Source organism: Citrus clementina, unplaced genomic scaffold, assembly GCF_000493195.1.
Source record: "Citrus clementina cultivar Clemenules unplaced genomic scaffold, Citrus_clementina_v1.0 scaffold_1, whole genome shotgun sequence".
Lineage (NCBI taxonomy): Eukaryota > Viridiplantae > Streptophyta > Magnoliopsida > Sapindales > Rutaceae > Citrus > Citrus x clementina.
The window spans coordinates 21,026,712-21,042,948 of NW_006263303.1; the positions used below are offsets into that span (position 1 = coordinate 21,026,712).

Sequence of the window (16,237 nt, forward strand, 5' to 3'; positions counted from 1 at the left end):
CTCAAATATATACACATTCTCCAATTGCTCATTCTCTTAACAATTCTATAATTGAATTGTTATTCTCTCAAATTTTAGGATGCTTTACAAATGAAAAACTCTCTATTTATAGGAAATAGTTTGCACTATTACAAATTCGGTGCTCACCAACAATTTGCTAAATTGTCAAAGTTGTTGTGAATTTGTTAAATTGTCACATGCTTCACTAACTCATTTGGCTTCAATTTCAATGATCCAGCTACATGCTTCATCAATACTTCCAATATTGAGGCTAGAAGGTCATGCATGTCAAAAACCTTTTTTTTTTTTACTTTTCAACATAAGTTACAATTGGTGTACTATAATGAATTCCTATAATTTGATTGTACATGCGACTATATAAGGATAACATTGTTCCATTATACATTTGGATAGTAATGAGATTTATTTTCTATGTTTAAAGTAACATACAAAATGAAATATCAAAAAGTGACTTGTGTGTCAAACTTCTTAAATACAAGAATAATGCACAAACTAACACAACATATGATACTATTGAAAATTCTCTAACTCTAATGGGCTAATTTTTTTGCATGATCAATAAGTCTCAATGGTTTTTTTTTTTATTTTATAAAAAATTCTCAACATAAATTATTAATCTAATCAAGAATTTTCAATCCCATGTTCTTTTCGTAATTGAAATTTTTCGTACTCCAGAATCTCGGTAGTTTGGTTCATTATATTAATACAGTTAATAAACACATCAAAAGTTACATTTTTCTTTTCAAATTAACTTATTTTTAATCGTTTTTAAAATAAATTTAAATAAATCTTTAAACTTAAATGATGAAAAAAAAACCATGAGAAACAAGCCAGCATGGCACACTCGTATCAACCGCGCGTGGTAGACAATAAAACCATATGCCAAACAGTCTTTTGAAAATGTCCGCTTCCGCTGTCAGCCAAGCAACGAATATTGAAAAGAGTAATGATACAGTCATAAATTTTTGTATAAATTTATTTTGTATAAATTAATATGGTATGATAAAATTAGTTGAATTAAATATCACTTGGCCCACATGATTTATTTTTATTAATTTATATTTTTATTCAACTAATGAATTAATACCATCTCAATTTGTACAAAATAAATTTATACAAGAATTTATGGCTGTATCATTACTCATATAGAAAAACTCATCTCGGCGTGTGGGCCAGGAAAGGACACTTCAATATTGAACACGTGGCATTATTCTATTGGATTGATTTTGGGCAATATCGTCATTGCATTGTCAATCGCGTCTATAAATTGAGGACCTCGGGTCTCGTTTTTCCTCACAGTTTCTCAGATAATCTTCACCTTCAATTTGATTAAGGCCTTCTTTGAATCTCTTTGTCAAGGTAATAATAATTACTCTCCTTGTGTTTTGGTTTATCTTTTCTTATTAATATTTAGTTTAATGATTGATTTGGTTGCCATGATGCGATGTTTTGTCGATTAATTTGTGAATTAGGGTTTGATCTTTTGTTGTTCATCTTCATATGGTGATATGTTAATTATTTTCTTTTGATAAGCTGTAGATAGGGATCGCTTATTTGTCGTTTGAATTGATAATTATGGCCAGGTGACACTTAATAATCAGCTTTGTGGGTTTTATTTAGGTTTTGATTGGTGGAGTTTTAGTGCTCTTTCTGAGATAATCTTAAAATTTTAGGTGTTTAATATGGGCATACTATGTAATTCTATAAGATTTGTGAGGTAAAAAAAGATCAACTCAAGTCTGGTGTTTAATATGGTTCTGTCTTTAAAAAAAAAAAAGGTGAAATTGTGAAATCTTTTGTTATGGTGGTTGATTGTTCTTGAAAATAGCATTTCGTCCTTAAAAAAAAAAAGGCAAAATTGCGAAATCTTTCGTTATGGTGGTTGATAGTTCTTGAAAATAGCATTTCGTCCTTAAAAAAACAAAAGTGAAATCGTTAAATCTTTCATTATGGTGGTTGATTGTTCTTGAAAATAGCATTTCGTCCTTTTACCTTTGTCCATTTATAGTCAATTTTTGCTCTGAGAAACCTGCACATTGATGGGAAGCATAAAGTGTCTTTGAATTATGAAGTGACGGCATCTTCTTCAACTCAGTGTTATTGGTTATGCTAGATGTTGTTATATATTTGCCTCTTTTGAATCGTAAATAGAGTGTACATGTATAGTATTTAGTTTTGCTTGTTTCATTTGGTTGTTCTGTATGAATATATACTGATGTGGTGTTTTTTTTATCCAATAGATGCAAATCTTTGTGAAGACTCTCACTGGAAAAACCATAACCCTTGAGGTTGAAAGCTCCGATACCATTGATAATGTCAAAGCTAAGATCCAGGACAAGGAAGGGATTCCACCAGATCAGCAGAGGCTTATCTTTGCTGGTAAACAGCTTGAGGATGGGCGCACACTCGCCGATTATAACATCCAGAAGGAGTCGACCCTGCACTTGGTTCTTCGTCTTAGGGGTGGCATGCAAATCTTTGTAAAGACCCTCACTGGAAAGACCATTACCCTTGAGGTGGAAAGCTCGGACACCATTGACAATGTCAAAGCCAAAATTCAGGATAAGGAAGGGATCCCACCAGACCAGCAAAGGCTCATCTTTGCTGGCAAACAACTTGAGGATGGACGCACACTTGCAGACTACAACATCCAGAAGGAATCAACCCTTCATTTGGTACTTCGTCTCAGGGGTGGTATGCAGATTTTTGTGAAAACCCTGACTGGTAAAACTATAACTTTGGAGGTTGAAAGCTCTGACACAATCGACAATGTCAAGGCTAAGATTCAGGACAAGGAGGGCATCCCTCCCGATCAGCAGAGATTGATCTTTGCTGGCAAACAACTTGAAGATGGCCGTACTCTAGCTGACTACAACATCCAGAAGGAGTCAACCCTCCACTTGGTGCTCCGTCTCCGTGGTGGTATGCAGATTTTTGTGAAAACCCTGACAGGAAAAACAATCACTCTTGAGGTAGAAAGTTCTGACACCATTGACAATGTGAAAGCCAAAATTCAAGACAAGGAGGGTATCCCACCAGATCAGCAGAGGCTCATTTTTGCTGGAAAGCAGCTTGAAGATGGAAGGACTCTTGCAGACTATAACATCCAGAAAGAATCCACTCTCCACTTGGTTCTTCGCCTCCGTGGTGGTATGCAGATTTTTGTGAAGACACTCACTGGGAAAACCATCACATTGGAGGTTGAGAGTTCGGACACAATTGACAATGTTAAGGCTAAGATCCAGGATAAGGAGGGGATTCCACCGGACCAGCAGAGGTTGATCTTTGCTGGAAAGCAACTTGAGGATGGAAGGACTCTTGCTGATTACAACATCCAGAAGGAGTCCACTCTGCATCTTGTGCTCCGTCTTCGTGGAGGTTTCTGAGTTTGGTCATCTGAGTGTGTGTTTTTTATTTGCTTTCAGTCTCTCATGTTTAAGCTGTGTGGTCAATGTTTGCCTGCCATTGGTAAAATGGCTTTTATTTAAGTTTGTGAAAACCGTTTGAAGTTAATATCGGTTGTTGAACTATGTTTGTTATGTTGGATTTAAGGTCACATTATCATTTCTAAGAATTTCTTTCTTGAATAAATACATGTTTAATTAACATGTTGGATTTATTTTGATTTCTTTGCTGTGGGGTTCCATTTGTTCAACATTTTATTTTATTTTATTTTTATAGGCCGTTGGTTCCAGTTGAACATAGCCTAAATGCATCAGCATTTTCTCCTAAATTTCTATTGGAATTAGGGAAGCAGGTGAAGACTCCAATAATATGTGGTTTTATTTTCCAAATGAAGTAGTTAAAGAATTTTGTGTTAGAAAATTTCCAGAAAATGCAAATCATGAGGGCTCTAAAGTTGCATGAATGTGACTGCGCTGGGGGACTGAATTGGAAATGGGATATTTTCGCCTATTTTCATCCAGTTTACGGGCACCTAAAAAACTTTTCCGTCACTGGTCTATTTTAAAAAATAAAATAAAATAAAGCCTGAAGCAGTGTTTCGGCGGCTGGACTCGAAGATGATCAAACTGCTATCTTATTATTTGAAGATGATCAAATAAGTAGATGAAACATAGATCTTGTGCCTTTTTTTGTTTTTTTTTTTTTGTGGATTGGTTGGAAACACAGCAAGTGACAAGAAGAAAACTCGCGTCGTTGATTTTCCCATCAATTGGATTAAAAAGCAAATTCATCTCATTACTCTCTTCCGTAGCGTCCAAGCTCAAACTTGAACAAATAAAACTCTGATACGGAATGTCTTGGTAATCAAACTTTGATAAACTCCAGAAGGGGTAAATTTCATTTTAATCCTTAGGCTTTGGATCGATTGCCAATTGGCCATTTTATTTATAAAATTATTTAAAATATGTTCATCATTTTTTTGGTGAAACGATATATTTATCATTACTTTTAATACTTTTCATCATTGTTGGACTATTTTTTTTTGTTTTTAAATAGTGGCTGTGTTTAATATGGTTTAAAACTGACATTTATTAAGTAAGAATGAATTGAATAATTTTAAAAAGCCACGCAAATTGTCTAAACAAATAATTATTTTATATGTTGATTCATTTTTGGCATTTTTGTTAACCGTTTTAATAGTAAGGAATATATAAAGGCAAATGCTATGTTACAATTAATGTAACATACACACTCAACAACAACCACACAAATTATATGGGCCCATTATTTATGTGGTTGTTGTTGAGTGTGTATGTTACATTAATTATAACATAGGGGCTCCCATATATAAAAAGTTATAACTAGGAGATTATTTTTAATTGAAAAAAATAAAGACATAAAATAAAACAAAACATCTCCTAGTTGTTCAACTTGTAATCCTACAAAACCACTTGCCGTATGGGAACAAAAGAGCAAATCCGTTTTACACTTGCTTTATTCGACGGTCGTAAAGTCCAGCTCACGCCCGGTCATCACGAAAAGAAAGCGTGCCGTGTGTGTATTGATGTAACACGTGGCACGTTACGATTTGTTTCTATCAACTACTTTACCGCTGCCAAAGTCGTTAATCTCCGCTATAAATAACGAGCCCATTCACTAGAGCCTTCATTTATCAAAATTTCTCTCCTCTGAATTTACGAAGTATCATCTTGTTCTCTTTGCTTTCAAGCCTTTCAAGGTAATTTTTTTTTTCAATAATTCGCCCCATTCTTCATAATTTTTTATTTAATTTGTTAAAAGTGGATTCTTGATTAGATTGAATTTTTCGTATATTGCGTTTTTTTATTTATTTACGAGGTTAGGTATTTTTTTATCCATAGAAAGTAATTTGTTTGTTGACATATTGTGAATTACATAAAAAATTTTATTAGCGTTCTGTGGAATTGTGGCTGTTCTTGAGTCCTATAGCGCTTTTGTAGTATTAGATTTATCAGTACAGTCTTTGATTTGTTTTCTTTTAAAACCCAGATATATATAGTTTTTCTTTATGTGATTTGAAGACCCAATTGTTATATTATGTGATTAACAATTTGATATATTATGTATATCAAATTTAATGCATGTCAACACAAAGTATTACCATGGAAGGCTCTTTATGATTGTCTTGTTTCTTTTCCCTTGATAATATATTGGTTCTTGGGAATTCTTTGGTAATTATGAAACTAATCAAATATGAAAAACCCTTCATTGAGAATTTTGACTCATATTTTTGAAATTGATAGTATGACTCATGTTTCAGTGAGGAGGTAAATGATTTTTATTAGCAAATCTGATGTTATGTTCTTTTGGTTCTAACAGATGCAAATCTTTGTGAAGACTCTCACCGGCAAGACCATAACCCTTGAGGTCGAAAGCTCTGACACCATTGATAATGTAAAAGCCAAGATCCAGGATAAGGAAGGGATCCCACCAGACCAGCAAAGGCTCATCTTTGCTGGCAAACAACTCGAGGATGGCCGCACTCTTGCTGACTATAACATCCAGAAGGAGTCCACCCTTCACTTGGTCCTTCGTCTCAGGGGTGGTATGCAGATCTTTGTAAAGACCCTCACTGGAAAAACTATCACCCTTGAGGTGGAAAGCTCCGACACTATTGACAATGTCAAAGCCAAGATTCAGGACAAGGAAGGGATCCCACCAGACCAGCAAAGGCTTATTTTTGCTGGCAAACAACTTGAGGATGGCCGCACCCTTGCCGACTATAACATTCAGAAGGAGTCCACCCTCCACCTGGTCCTCCGTCTAAGAGGTGGAATGCAGATATTTGTGAAAACCCTGACTGGTAAAACTATCACCTTGGAAGTTGAGAGTTCTGATACAATCGACAATGTCAAGGCTAAGATTCAGGACAAGGAGGGAATCCCTCCTGATCAGCAGAGACTGATTTTTGCTGGAAAGCAGCTAGAAGATGGCCGTACCCTTGCTGACTACAACATTCAGAAGGAATCTACCCTTCACTTGGTGCTTCGCCTTCGTGGTGGTATGCAAATCTTTGTTAAGACTCTTACTGGCAAGACCATTACCTTAGAAGTTGAGAGTTCGGATACTATTGACAATGTTAAAGCTAAGATTCAAGACAAGGAAGGCATCCCGCCTGACCAGCAGAGGCTTATCTTTGCTGGTAAGCAGCTTGAAGATGGAAGGACCCTCGCCGACTACAATATTCAGAAGGAGTCCACTCTTCACTTGGTCCTTCGCCTTCGTGGAGGTATGCAGATCTTTGTGAAGACTTTGACTGGGAAGACCATCACTTTGGAGGTGGAAAGTTCAGACACCATAGATAATGTGAAGGCCAAGATCCAAGATAAGGAGGGCATTCCTCCCGACCAGCAGAGGTTGATTTTTGCTGGCAAGCAGCTTGAAGATGGTAGGACCCTTGCAGATTATAACATTCAGAAGGAGTCCACCCTTCACTTGGTTCTCCGCCTTCGTGGTGGCATGCAAATTTTTGTGAAGACTCTCACTGGAAAAACAATCACTCTGGAGGTAGAGAGTTCGGACACTATTGATAATGTGAAGGCCAAGATCCAAGATAAGGAGGGCATTCCACCAGACCAGCAGAGGTTGATTTTTGCAGGCAAGCAGCTTGAAGATGGGAGGACCCTTGCAGATTACAACATTCAGAAGGAATCCACACTGCATTTGGTGTTGAGACTGCGTGGAGGAATGCAGATTTTCGTGAAGACATTGACGGGAAAAACCATTACCCTGGAGGTTGAGAGTTCAGACACCATTGATAATGTGAAGGCTAAAATCCAGGACAAGGAAGGGATTCCTCCAGATCAGCAGAGGTTGATTTTTGCCGGGAAGCAGCTGGAGGATGGGCGTACTTTGGCTGACTACAATATCCAGAAGGAGTCTACTTTACATCTTGTCCTTCGCCTGCGTGGTGGTTTTTAATGGCACTCTGGTCCACTGCCAGTGTCTGTGTTCTTTGGGTTTGCTTTCTTTTTTCTGTTTCGTTTGTGGCCTTAATGACTTAGATTAAGCTGCAAAATGTTGTTTTATGGTATGCTTATAATAAGCTTTTGTTATCTGTTGTCGTACTCTGAAATGGCCTCTAATAAGGCTATGGTTTTCTGATTCATGAATAAATTGTCTTGTGTGTGTATATATGCTATGTTTTGTTCGTCTGTTTTAATTCTGTTGGCAGTTGCTTTGGATTTAGCCTGGATTTACTGTGTGATTCTATAGGCAAGGTAGTGTTCCTGCACGGGGTCTTGGTGAGGTTTTGATCCTTTGATAATTAGCTTGTTTGATTTCTAAATTGGTATTGAAACAAGCTCTGTTTCAAATAATAATGCAGACGGAAATTTTAAGCTGGCTTATAGAGGTGGTTTGACAACTAATGCTATCATTTACAACTAGGCTACTAGCTCTATTATGGACTGTGTAAATTTACATGATCTGAAAATGTACATTCTGCAAGTAATTAAGTACATGGACGATTGGATGGTTGGGTTTTGATGTTGATCAAACTTGTGCCTACACACGACGGACGGTCTCAGTCATGTAATGGCATGCTGCAATACGACATCGTTAGTTTGATAATAAAATTGTTTTCATTCATCTTGTTGGTGGGCTGCAGGCCTGCTAGCCTCTACGCGCGAATTGCCATAAACCTGACTTTGTTTGTTTATGAATCACGTGATCGCCCTGGAATCACGAAAAGACTATGTTATAGGTATCCTTATTATCGTCCTATACATACCAACAAAGTATTAGCTCCACTGATAATTGAGTCCTTTTAAATAACTTGACTAGGTTTATTCCCCAATTTAAGTCGCAGGGAAGTCACCTTTGTTAGGAGAACCGTGCCTCCCGGTTCGAGCGGGGACTTCTAGTCTGGGTTGTGGTATGGGCTTAAAGGTACCTCCTATAGTTGGGGTCCTTCCCAGGATACCTCATGGTTAAAACCAAAAAAAAAATTATCGTCCTATACATTGAATTATTGTTGTTCTTAATTTAAAAATATGTTAAATGCATGTAGAAATAAGATAATATGGCTACATGATTTTTATTTGTATTACTCTAATATTACTCTAGTCTTGGCAATTTAATTTGACTCTATTTTTTGTCCGACTTACCCGACTTTAATTTTTCAGACTTTGACTTGAATTTTTGGGTTTCGAATCGGGTTCGGCCAAAATTTTAACGCCCGATCAAATTTTGGATCAGGTTCAGGCTTTAAGCCAACCCGACACCATTTAAAAAAAAAAACTAAACACAGTACACGCACACATCACAACATCAAACACACAAATCATAGGACACAGATCAGTGCATCACACACGCACCTACGCTTCACTCTTCAGTAAATCACATACCACATACACTTACACAGAATCACAATTTGCAAAAGCAATCAGTGACAAACCGGTAAACCCCACGTCATTCACTTAGTCGTTGTCTTGTCAGCCAACATCGTCATCGTTCGCCTCGCACCAGCTAGCCAACAACCATCCAATCAGCCGCGAACTGTCTCCACTCTCCATTTGTCTCGGTCTCACCTATAGCTTGCTCCATCTCTGATCGCAATCAGCCACGCGACGCCGCAATGTGAACCAGCCGCGCATTGTCGCCGTCTTGCCACATCCACCTTCCAGCCAACGACCATCATACTTAGCCACCCACACATTCTGCCACCAGCATTAGCTTTAGTAAATTGAGTTGCTCAAATTATTGAATCATGAAATACAATTTTTGTAGGGTTAGGTTGGGCTCAACCCGACGTTGATCCAATTTGGGCCAGGTCGATCAAAAGGTTGAGTTCATTTACAGTCGGGCTTTAAATTTTTTTGATCTGATCGGGTTCGGGCTTGGGCTCGGGCTGACCGATTGCCAGTCCTACTCTACTCTACTCTACTCTCTCCATAGTCCATTCCATGTTTGAAAGAATAAATATTTCTTAATTAATTATTTGATTCTAATCCAAAAGATAATATATATTTTTTAAAGCTTCTATGGAAGATGAATAAGTTATTTTATAAAACATAATACAAAATTATCTATTATTTTAAAAAATTACTATTATTCAATAAATACCTTATTCAATATATCTTCTGAGGTGTGAGAGGTAAAATATTATATTTAGTAGGTTATATTAAGTAGAATTTTAAAATGTGCAATAAATATGTAGATTTATACTCGTAATAGACTGCCCGTTGTCATTTTTATATAAAATGCACCAAATTCAAAAATTAATAAATATCTCATTACATAAAATCTCTTTTGAAATTGAGATAAACTTCAAATAAAGAAGCTAGCAAGGAGTGATTACCATCAACTATAGGACGAATTTCTTTTGAAAGGAAGTACTCTAGTACGATATTAATTTCAAAAGAAGCAAAATCCCTAAGCATACATAAGTCCATGGACAAACAAAAACCACTAATATACGCAATCAATTTGTATGTTGAGCCTGCGTGTTACCAAGCCATCTCACACGTTTAAGCCATGCAATGCCCAAATTTTATTACTAATGCACCCCGTCACCACCCCAGTTCTCACCATCAACCAACACAGAACATATTAACCCTAATACTCAAATCTCCAACAGCAAGCAAATGGCGAAGCTCGCTCCCCTTCTAGCTGCCTTTGCACTCTTCCTCCTTGTTGCCAACGCCTCAATGTACCAAACCACCGTCGAGATCGATGAAAATGTTGACCCTCAGGGCCAGCATTGCCAGCAGCAGCGTCTTAGGCACTGCCAAATGTTTTTGAGGCAGCAGAGCCAGGGGGGAGGATGGGACAACCAGCACTAACACCTCCACGAAAGCTGCAGGCAATTGCAGCAATTGGATACCAGATGCCGCTGCCTGAGACTTGCGCAAGCCTTGAGATGCCAGCAGCAACAGGGAGCGCACGGCGGCCAGCAGGAAATGTATGAAACGGCAAGTGAAACGCCTCGCATGTGCCAAATGCAGCCCATGCGTAGAGATGATGAAGAGCTTTATGCGTAGTAGGAATAAATTAAGCTAATCACTTGTGCTCTAGTATTTAATTAGCTGGAGGTTTGAGTGATTATAGCTACTTAGTAGTAGTAATTTTTTTTTTTTTTTGGTACAAGAGACCATTTGGTATTGAAAGACCACATTAGGTTTTGACTAATCCAGATTCGAGCCGGGTAGAACTATTAGTACGGCAAAGCTCTTCCAACAATTATTTAACACAACTGCACTCCCAAACCTTGAGGACCTTGGTTAAGTTAGAACAACCTCATACCAGCTGATCTCCGTGCTTGTTGGTCTAGTAATAGTAATTAATTAAGCACGTCATCGTGTGTTTTTGGCGAGTGAGTGCATGTAGACTTGAGAGGCTATGTAAATTAATAAACATCTTTTCAATAAATGGGTGGGTTATTACCAAGGATTGAATCATTACCGCAATATATGGAGGTATAACATTTGTTACTTTTCTGTTACAATCGTTAAAAATTCAGTCTGGTTGAAGGTGAAATCTCTTACGAAAACAAAATTTTCTTCTTTCAACCTGTTTTTTCTTCAATTTTTAAAAATTTTCTATTATAAAGCCCTCAAATTTAAATCCCTACCACATTTACAAAACCCTAAAAGCTAAAAATACCTCCACTGTTCCATTTCTTCCGTTAACATCAATATTTTAAGAGGGACCGATGTGTCATTTTCGTTTACAATTTAAAATGTTTTTTAAATTGGAACTAATATAGTAATTGCGCAAGAAATCAGTGTCACACAAATGCTTCTAACGGCGTTTTAAATAAATAAAAAAAGAATATCCTAATGAAGTTTTATGAAATTAACTGCTCCTTATTAAAAAAAAAAACTACTCAAAGAGTTATTAAAAAAAAAAAACTACTCAAAGAGTTATATATGTATATTGTGGAGGAGAAAAATTTAGTCAATGTAACATCAGAGTCTTAATTCGTTTTAAGAAAGAAAGAAAATCTGAACTAATTAGTTATCACCATTCTAGAAAATTGCTTACTATATAAATTAGTGTAGGATCATTGGTGCATGAGTCTCGCTCTAATGTTACGTAAAAATTAAGTTTATGAGCTTAACTTATATTTAAAATTTAGTTTGAGTTGAGGATTCCATTAAGTTTATACACAGACCTTAAGGTTCATTCTCAGCCAATATAAAATCTCTTCGACCCTTCGTCGCATATAAACCAGTCTTTCTGTGTGATTACTTCAGAAATTAGAGTAGGCTAGCTTACTCATAAGGGAATTTGACTCTCAAACCATATAAACCCCTGAACATAACTAATATCGAAAAACTAGCTAATTCAGAATTGAGAATCGTATACTTGTATTAACCTAATATCTGAATTCAAGAACTCATTCTCAGCCGCAACAACCTCAATCCGGAAGACAGGAGAAGGCTGCCTTATGCATGATCATTTTGCCTGCCAGCACTTGATTCACGTGCTCTCCTGGTACACCAAGTTGGCAGGATTCGTTCTCTACTTCCTTATCCTCATGATCATATTTAAATGTATATATATGTGTCGCTAAATCCTTTCAAATGAATTAAAAATTTCTAAAATTTTCAGTCTATGAATGGTTTGATGCTTGAATTTCGGCTTACTTACACGAAGTGTTTCATGAAAATGCTGCCTTGAAATGATTCCTATGGTGGTTATTAGATATTTCAGCTTGCTTTTGTTTGCACTGTGGCTGGTTTTCTTCGAGTGGTCTGATGCTACAATACAAAAATTCCCGACAGTCAGATAGATTCAACTCATTTATTACGGAATTTGTGAGTATAAATTAATTGCATGTGATTGCTACGTGGACAGTTTGGAAGATGGATTTTGATGGTGTGGCTCTGCATTGTTTGCTGACGAAACTTGCTTACAAATGGACGGTTATGCAGAGCCTGCTACAAATCGACGTCGTTTTTTTTGTTTTTCATATTTCATTCATCTTGTTGGCGGGTTGCGTGCTCGAGTTGCTGCATGCGTGCTTCCTCGTAGATTAGTTCTACGCACGAATTGCACAAAAACTTATACTGTTTGTTTTTTCTTGGAATCATCTGAAAGCCATTACTATTATTAGGAAACTGCCATTGGAACGGCAGTAAGAGGAAAAAATAATAATAACAAAAACTGTTTATTATACAGTATTATTATATGGGAAATTATCACCGGTATACCTTTAAATGTCACCGATATCAAATGTGCTACAACATTTTTTACTTATATCACTCGTATACCCTAAGTTGACAAAAGAGTTCTGGCATCCACTTTTCCGTTTACTCCCGTTAACAACTTAACAGAATTTGAGCAAAATGACTATTTTACCCTTTAAACTCAAATAAACTGAAAAAGACAAATTTATCCCGAAATTGAAGCAATTGAAAATGTAACCGTTGGGAGCCAATAACGGTTACATTTTCAACTATATAATGACCTAAAACACAACAAAAAAAGCTTACAACATTCAACCAATTTCCAACAAGAAATCAGCCACCACACACCTGATAATCTCTTTAAATTCAATCAATTTGCTACTCTTTTCCAACTAAAAACCAGAAGCACATTAACAAATCATTGATCCATCACATACCAAGCAATTCATATGAAAATGGCCTCCAGTGAAGCATCAAGTTCTGCTGACAGTGGACATACCAAATATGATAAAGTAAAATGTCAACCAAAATACTGCAAGTGTGGCGTGCAAGCAGTGGCTATGGTGTCAACTACATTGCAAAACCCTAATGCAATGTTTTGGTCATGCAGGTGGAAACATTGTGGAGCGAGGCATTGTGGATTTTGGGAATAGTTCACTGTGGAATCTCTCATATATCCTAGTACTAATGGCGTGATGGCAGGGCAAAACTTGAAGCTGAATGTTGATTTGGTTAAGATAAAGAAAAGGCTAAAAAGCATCGAAGGAAAGCTTAAATGGATCCTAATTGTGCTAGTGTGTGTCTTTGTAATTGTCCTTATGAGAAAGTAATGTAACACACAAAGTTTGTATTCAAGAAATATTCAACAGTCATAATTATCAACTAAAACATCATTAATCTAATCATAACATATCCAAAAGATGCAGATAGCAACATATCTCCTTCAAATACATATTCCAAAAACCATTTCAATAGCTTAGCTCATACAAGAGCATAATTAAGTTCAGTTGAAATCACATAACTAGCATAATAGTTAAGGAAATTGAAGTTGATAGATAGTTTCCAACAAAACAATGCAACATGAGCATCAAACTCATTACAAAGCACTTGTGACAGTGGACTCATTACAAAGCACCTGTGACAGTGGACGCTTGTGATGGATTCTGTGATTGGCTAACTTGGGATAGGTTGACATGTGAAGTCTTTCCTATATTACAGAAAAGAAAATAAATTAAGCTCCTTATATGCAATTATGAAATATGAACAAAAAGAAACGAAATTCAACCTCTTTTTTTGCTTGTTCCAGCAACTCCAACAACATTTGCGCTTTTTCTTTTCATCGATTCAGCACTAGAGCTTTTACTTCGATCACTTGGTACATGGTCTCTCCTCGCTTTATTTCTCGTTCTGGTTGGCTTTGATGGCTGCCTTAAAGGATCTGCTGACTGGCCTGAAGAATTTCCAATTGACAGCTGAAAAAACGTAACTTCTGTGTTAGATGACAATATAAACAATAAACATAAATGAATAAAACTGATGGACTAAATAGATACCTGAGAATTAGTGCTTGTAGCTTTGGTTGCCCTTGCAACCGATGGTCTCAATGGACAAGATCTTACATTGTGGTTTGAGCCACCACAAACCGAGCAATTGACAAAGAATCTCCTGCTGCGTTTTTTAGGTTCAGTGGCTGCTCTCTTCCTGCATTTTTTTGGCCTTCCAATATTTTTCCGTACAATTGGGGGATCAATTAGGGGCCTATCACCACGCTCCCATGTCCGCTCATCGGGAATTGGATTAAACATAACTGAATATGTATTAATGTAGGCCTGCTTGGTAAAGCAAAATGGAATATACTCCTCAATTTCATGCCTTGCATAGCCTATGGCAGCCATAGAATGAGAGCAAGGTAAGCCAGCAATTTCCCAATACCCACAATCGCACGTCTTGTCCTCTAATTTCACTATAAACCTCCTAGCTGGATAATAAGATTTATCCATGACTTGAAAATTCAAGTCTCCCGAGGGTTGCACAATCATTTTTTCTCCTTTCTTGAAAGTTTGATCCGACTTTTTGTAAATCCTAGGAGCTATAGTTTTTTGCCAAGTATTTCCCTCATTTCTTTCTTTGTAAATCTTTTCATCAGTCTGCATCTAATTTCCTCAAGCATTGACAAAACAGGTCTGTCTTTATAAGGCAGAATCCAACTGTTGAAGCACTCAGAGGCATTGTTGTCAGTCCTTTCTACCTTGCAGTTTCTGTCGTATGTATGTATAGACCAAGTGTATCCCTACAGCTCTCTTTCCAACCAATTATATGCTGCTAACTTTTCCTCTTTGATCTGTGCCATTGCCTCCTTATAATCATGGTTGTTACTACTTTTTGCTGCCTTCCAAAAAAGAGTCCACAAGTTGGCACCAGCATGTTCTTTCACAAAATTAGCATACACATGCCTACAACATGCCCTATGATAGGCAGTAGGCCATGTGTTCGGAATTGCATTCAACAACCCTTTTCTCCTTTGAAAGAAATCACTAGCTCCATTATTGACATGTCTACTGTAATCCAAAAAATAACACAATGTGCTTAAATATGGACCCTTTAAGCTTTTCAAACACAGTGTAGGAAATAAATATCATACAATACTCAACAGTCCGTAAGTTGAAAAAAGCCCCAATTAGTTTTAACGAAATACATGTAACAACAAACAGACCCTCAATATGCAAAAACCAGAACCGATATCATTTACCATCTAAATGCACTTCTATAAACCTAAAACATTGATTACATAAGAATATAAATAACCCAAAAAATAACCACTGCTTATTTCTTCGTTTTCTACATTCTAGGGTTTGTAACAAAAATTAAATTCTCATAAATTCGGATAATTTCAAATTATTTCTTATATCTATTGACTAAATAAGAGATAAGAGATATATTGCATGAAAAAAAAAATTATATATGAACATACCTAACAACTTGATGCTTTGCTCGCTGGATTCGATCGAAATTAGCTTACTCTTCTGTCAAGGTCCAAATCAATCTCCACAGCTATCACTTAAACTTGTTTGATGGTCAGATTTTGAGGGTTTTTAGTAAAAAGATGGCAGGCAGGCATGCATACAGTCTTGCACCGGTTGTTCATATGCATGCAAACTTCTCTCGATGTGAATAAAGAATGAGGAGGATGGACCACTTCTCTCTTTTTGTCTTTGACAGTGAAACGATGTCGTTTCTTTGTAATTTTTTTTTAACCAAAATAAAAAAAACGACATCGGATTTTTTATTTTATTTTCAATTACAGTGAAACGGCAGTGTTTTCGAGGTATTAAAACGATGCCGTCTTCCTTTGCAGCCTCTTCTTTATTAAAAGACTATATTACCCTATGACGTCAGCATGTCTTAACGGTAGTAAACGGAAAGGTGGACGCCAGAACTCTTTTGTCAACTTAGGGTATACGAGTGATATAAGTGAAAAGTGTTGTAGCACGTTTGATATCGGTGACATTTAAGGGTATACCGGTGATAATTTCCCTTATTATATTATTGTTACATATAAAATAATAACACTGTTTATATCAAAGTACTTGTTTATTTTTTACTTCTTATTATCGTACGCAGTTTTGTATCATGATAAT

The 16,237-nt window shown here is 36.6% G+C and overlaps 1 protein-coding gene across 1 annotated transcript; it reads left to right on the plus strand.

Annotated features, from left to right (window-relative positions):
• Nucleotides 1-1,298: 1,298 nt before the first annotated feature.
• Nucleotides 1,299-7,606, plus strand: LOC18054686 (polyubiquitin-A). Its single transcript, XM_006452121.2, is given in 3 exon segments — nucleotides 1,299-1,380; nucleotides 2,262-3,407; nucleotides 5,785-7,606. Coding segments are annotated over 2 exon segments (2,748 nt in total). The 5' UTR covers nucleotides 1,299-1,380; the 3' UTR covers nucleotides 7,387-7,606.
• Nucleotides 7,607-16,237: the final 8,631 nt, after the last annotated feature.